The sequence below is a fragment of the Limulus polyphemus genome, unplaced genomic scaffold (assembly GCF_000517525.1).
Source record: "Limulus polyphemus unplaced genomic scaffold, Limulus_polyphemus-2.1.2 Scaffold28, whole genome shotgun sequence".
In the NCBI taxonomy this organism is placed as follows: Eukaryota; Metazoa; Arthropoda; class Merostomata; order Xiphosura; family Limulidae; genus Limulus; species Limulus polyphemus.
The window spans coordinates 756-7,191 of record NW_013665638.1 but is presented as its reverse complement, the minus strand read 5'-3'; the positions used below and the strand labels follow the sequence as shown (position 1 = coordinate 7,191).

The 6,436-nt window shown below is 34.9% G+C and overlaps 1 protein-coding gene across 1 annotated transcript in view; it reads right to left on the bottom strand.

Moving 5' to 3' along the window:
• Nucleotides 1–5,934, bottom strand: part of LOC111085836 (paired box protein Pax-6-like) — a gene marked incomplete at its 5' end in the record, with an annotated part of 24,386 nt that extends 18,452 nt beyond the window's left edge. The window contains one exon of the mRNA XM_022386218.1: nt 5,766–5,934. Coding sequence (XP_022241926.1) covers nt 5,766–5,934 — 169 coding nt within the window. The remainder of the gene's footprint in view (nt 1–5,765) is intronic.
• Nucleotides 5,935–6,436: the final 502 nt, after the last annotated feature.

Below are 6,436 nucleotides of genomic sequence, written 5' to 3'. Positions count from 1 at the left end.
GCGTGGAAAACATAATCTCACTTTAAAGTCGTAATATAACATTTGCAAATCATAATCTCGAAAACAAAATTATATTGGGTCGTCAAGAAATTAATGTCGCGTTTTGGAACACTTTCATTACCCCCACCAAAAAAAAACAACAACAAAAAACAAACAAAAAACGTACAACAAGTATAATAGTTAAACGAACCGCCTAAATGTCACGCTAGTGTAGCCAATATAATGTGTAAAGTTTAGTATACTCTAATCCTTTATAGTGATGGCACATGACGAGACATACATTCGACATGTAATGCTGTTTGAATACAAGAAGGCAAACAACGCCTCTGTAGCCACAAAAATATCAAAGAAGTTTATGGAAATGTTTTGAACGTTCGTAAGTGTCAAAGATGGTTCAGCAAATTTCGTTCAAGTGACTTTAGCCTTAAAAGCTGTGATGGCAGGAGCCGACACAATGGAATTGATATTGATGCTCTGAAGACGCTTGTTGAGTCTAATCCAAGGCAACACATTCGTGAAATGGCCCTGAAATTGCATGTCTCTCATGAAATAATGCATAACGTCTAAGGAATATGGGAAAACTCCATAAAGAAGGTGTTCGGGTGCCACATGAACTCTCCAATGATCATCGTTTCCAACGTGTGAACGTTGCTTTGTCTCTTCTGGTACGCAATGCGCATGAACCATTTTTAGACAGAATTTTCTCCCCTGATGAAAAATTGATTTTCTATGCGAATATTAAACACCAAAAACAATGGCTCAGTCCTAGACAAAAACCACTTCCGACCCCAAAATTTGGATTCCATCCGGAGAAAGTGATGCTTTGTGTTTGGTGGGACATCAAAGGAGTAATTCATTTCGAACTCCTCAATTCACAGCGAACTGTTAATGCAGAGATCCATAGTCAGCAACTGGAACGTTTAAATCAAGCCCTTCACTTGTCAATCGGAAAGCTGTTCTTCTTATCCACGACAATGCACGTTCACATGTGGCACGTTTGACGCAACACAAGATTATGAAGTTGGGAAGTTCTCCCTCACCCACCATATTCTCCAGATATGGCACCATCAGATTACCATCATCTTCGTTCACTGTAACACCATCTTAATAGGAAAAGGTATGCAAATGCGGAAGGTGTTAAAGAGGACAGCGACATGTTTTTGCTTCAAAGCCAAGTGATTTCTTTAATCAGGGTATTAACACCCTGATGGTAAGATGGAAAAGCATCATTAATTACAATATAAGAAGCTCAAAACTGTAATCAAATATTTTCTAATCCGTGTTCTCTCGGTGAATCAGCAATAAGTTTACGGACTTACAGTTTTAAAGTCTTGAGATAGTTTCGACGCGATAGAAATAACGCAAGTAGTCCAAAGTGTAGCTTTTTGCTAAATACAACACGAACACCTCATCTGTGAGGTGATATCCTATTGAACATATATACATATATATATGTACTACAAATAAATTTAACGAATAATAATAAAACGTATGGTAAGTTATTAAAAGTTAAGTATTGGACACACTAGGAGAGAATTTACATGTAAAAGTAAGTATTTTATAAATTAATTATATCCACCAAGGTAAGAGGGGAACGCATTAAAAGAGACTGATGGACGTGAGTTAATCTTTCCACATTGAAATATTGTTTGTTTGGAATTAAGCACAAAGCTACACAATGGGCTATCTGGGCCACGCCCACCACGGGTATCGAAACCCGGTTTCTAGCGTTGTAAGTCCGCAGACATACCGCTGTGCCACTGGGGGACCATTGAAATATAGTTTACAGTTAGAGGATAAAGAACACCTTCACTACTAGTTTACTTGCAAGTGTTTCGCCAGAAAAACTTAGGTGAACTTAACTTCCTTTAAAAATGTGTTGTAGTTGATTTGTTTGGTTCATTTGCATCTCTATCCAGAGTTTAGTTCTACTAGTTTTACATTGCACTTTTGTAAACACACTCCACTCTGTTGCTGTTTAATAAAACAGAAGCTGGAAAAAATAGATATTTTTCATCTTGCCCAACAATGAAAATATTTTGCATGCTGTGCTTTTTGTCAGTATTATTTTGGTTTATTTCGTGTTTACAACAACAAATTGCCCAAGAAACGGAACTTGTCAAAACAGTGTCATGAATCCGTCTGAAAAAAACAACAAAAAACAGTCTCTTCTAGAGGATATGGTTTGTTTTGAATTTCGTGCAAAGCTACACGAGGGCTATCTGCATATAGCCGTCTCTAATTTACTAGTAAAAAACTAGAGGGAAGGCAGTTAGTCATCACCACCCACCGCCAACTCTTAGGCTACTCTTTTATCAACGAATATGGGATTGACCGTCACATTATAACGCCCCCACGGCTGAAAGGGGTGAGCGTGTTTGGTGGGACGAGGATTCGAACCCGTGATCCTGAGATTACGAGTCAAGCGCCCTGGAAACAGGAAACACGTATTGAACGTTGCTTTTACATCTTGTTTCTCTGCTTGTAGCGGTTAATTTTCAAATGCGTTTTACTTCACGTTGCTAAAAGTTTATTAGAAGCAAAGTGCAAACGTACCGAGTCCCCTGGCAAGTGAGGCGTGACAGGGTGGTTTGGGTTCACATAGTTTGATTTGCATCCAATGCAATTTCGCGGTCGTCGGAGGTTTCACCTATACCTCCAAATGACCGAATTGCACTTCAATCTACGAACTAGGTGTATAAAATATCCTTAATAAATCTGTCTATATCACGTTAAAACTATAACTTGTTATTTAAAAATATCAGATATTTTTTAATTGAAGAAAATTTTCTAATTCTAATATTTTTGTTAACATGCAACATAACACAAACAATGATAATATATCAATATTTAGACGCACAGTCAACATCAAACATTTTTTTTTCGTCCTCTTAAAAGGCGAGACAAAAATGGAATGATTCGTTTTCCCCTTTCATTTCTATTATGATTCAACATTATTACTTAAACAGTAACCGACTTCCTGCTTTCCCTTTTGTTTAACATAAATAAGCCTCAAGACATAACACTAAGAAGGAACCCCTTGACCACCAAATTAGCATCGTTTTGCTTGTCACGGTTAAAGTGTTTGTTTATTTTCGTAACAAAAGCTCTCATTAACTCATCGAGTCTTCGGACAATTATTTACACTCTCTGACGATGTAATTTCATTGTTCAGCACAACCGTCTATCTTATCTTCCAAATTATTCGAAAAGCCCAAGAGCATAATTTGAACTTACTGAAACGTAAACAATTCTTTATACACTATTCGATAATATTTGTTCTTTCACGACTCTTGCTTGGTAATGTTTTTTTTTTTTAACATTGTTTCATGCATTATTTTTCAATTGCTTACTTGCTGTTACTAACTGGTTCATATATATTCGATTTAGAATGATTTAACCACATTTAAGTTTCATTAACAATTTTATACAAAAAATAGTTAACAATTTTGAAAAGTCAGGTTAAACAGTGGGTTTTTGATATTAGAAAATACATCACAAATCATTAACTATTGTGAGTGGTTTGTTTCGTTTTTGCCTCGTCATTCGCAGCTTCTGCCTGTAGGTATTCAAATCATTAAATGTGATATATTACAAACCGAATGACGTACTGTGAATATTGACATTTTAAACTCTAATGGTTAGAAGGTAATTAGTTCTACGGTTTAAACTTCTTTATCAAAATACTTTAACGAAGTTGTACCTAAATATATATTTCTGTTCTGGTTTCATTACTCAATTGTTCTGCCCAAATAAAATGACGACTAATGTCGGTACTAAGTGACTAGGTATGAATCGTGACTCATGGTCCTTGGGATTGTTTCCTGTCATTTTCTTAGCCACCTAATGGCACCAGACATATTATTATAATTATACATAGTTATCACTCTATATGTAAATAATCTGACGTAATCTGAAAAGCGCTGGTTATTTGATACAAGATTTATTTTGAAGGGAATTTTTGTATGTACGTGTAGGTAAGTGTGTGAGGGGGACTAATTGACTATTGTGTTACAAGCAGCATAGTATTATCCCGTGGTTAGTATGAGAGCACATTTCGAAAAGAAAATGTCAAAATTGTGTTCAAAATAATGCTATTTTTTTTAAAGATCTGTCTATTATATGATACTGGTGTTAAACTGCTTTTAATAACGATGCGCCAATAACTTTTTCGTAGAAAGGACGAATTTTTTTTGTAGCTTCGGTCAGTTGCTTCTTGTCACAGTATAACTCATTCTGCCCAACATTAAGTAACTTGTAACACAAACTTATTAAGGTCTTTCTAATCCATGGCGAAGGGACGCCGTTAATACGAGTTAATCAGGGAATAACGAATGTAGTACAGGGATACGGGTAGTGAACTTACATATGTACGTGATTACTTTTTAATTTCTAACAAAATCTCGTATTATCCTTATATAGAGCGTGATATGCGATTAAACTATGTTCAGGTATATATAAGTTGTTTGTAGATGAGCTAGCTGGATGGTGTTCTTATGAAATCTTACAATATATCCTATCGCTATTACGAATAAGATTGAATTACAGATCCTGGTTACCCATATGTTATTGCTTGTTTCGTTATAGGTAAATGTAACTAAACATTTTTCTTATCCGTGGGCAAAAGCATTAAATAGGAAATAGTTTATTAAAAGTATATGACTAATGTTCATGTTGTAGATGTTTCGACAAATGAGAATACGGATTAGAAGTTTTTCCAAATTTGGGCAAGTTACAGTTGTTTATTGCCATATCGTGTCCAAATATGACTATATTTATAGAATTTTTAAAATTTATTTTAAGTGTGATTAGTTTCGTGTTTGCTGTATAAGAAAGAAACTTCTTCGATATGATCTCATTGTGAATGTTAAATTTCATGTTTTAATATGAAAGGAATTGCTTTATCACAACCGGGCGTGGTCAAAACATCAACCTGTCTGACTGCGTGTCAGAACGTCCAAGACTTCAGTTGTGATATTACCGCTGATTAAAAAAAAACGCCGTTCTTTCAGTCGTGACAGTCAATCCTGCTATTGGTTAAAGACTAGCCTTGTAGGCGACGGGTGCTGGTGATTGATTTTCCTCTCTTTAGCCAGCAGTTATAAGTTAGAGAATGTTATGCATGAGCCTTAGAGGTCTACGACCTGGCCGTTTAGACTAACTGTCACATAAGACATTGTTAAGGTTAAAAATACCAAATACATTTACAAAGATTTCACATTTGGATGGGTACTTGTGTTCAGTTTAATAATTAAGGAACTCTTAGTAGGGAAAATATCGTTAACAATTTATTTGTCTTGGTTTCTATCTTTGAGATCATCCCTTCTGAAACATCCACCGACTAACACCCTTTTTTTCTGGTACTACAATGTTGACGTTCTGACCATTCTGTGAACTTCAATAATTTGATTTCTTCTGATATTAAGTTTGTAATAAATTGTGTTTGAAATACATGCATATCACAAATCATGTGAAATAAGCTCTCTCTTCATAATAATTATATAGCAAGAACAGCACAACTAGCCTTATTAGATTAACGGCCGAAAACACCGCTAGCAGTGATTGTACCCAACTGATGACCTAGGGCGGAGTACTCATAGAAGCATTTTGTAGTTTACAAGTTTACCTGTTTGTGATACTTAAGACTAGTCATTAATAACTGTAATTAATATTATGGCATTTTAGTAGCTTTTCTGATAGAGGTTATTATATGATAGTAATATTTTAGCATGCATATGTTACTATTAATAACGTTTGAAACATACCTTCTGATATAAGACGTTCTCGTATTTCCCAAGCAAAGATAGTTGAATTTTCCATCTTATATTGCTCAATTTTTGTTACAACATCAGGTGTCGCAACCTTCGGCTTACTTCCTCCTGAATTCCTATTTCGTAAAGATCCTCTTTCGCAGAATTGTTCTGTAAGGAAATATTTTAATTATAGTACACGGCTTAAAACTAGAATAGTATTGTATACCCTCTCACTTATAAGCTTGTCGATTAAAACTAGACAGTGAGGAAGTTTTCTTTTTCGCTGTTCATACAAAATTCACTATATGGTCGGATCTTGTTATTCTTTGAACAACATCTAAGGTGAATATTCATTCATTTTTCTGACATAATTACCTTGAACACATAAATGATAAAAAAACAAAACATTTGTTAACATTCGTCACAGTGAACTGATTGTTATAAACATCTTAAATTGCCAACAAAATAGTTGTTACAACTGTTAATGTACGCCACAGAGGAATAATTGTTATAGCCATCTTAAATTGTCAACAAAATAGTTGTTACTACGGTTAATGTGCATCACACTGGATTAATTGTTATAGAGATCTTAAATCGTCAACAATATATAGTACTGTGCAAAATCGTTAGGACAAAAAATATGTTGTCATACTTTCCATTTTATGGGGCTAATTCTTCCATGC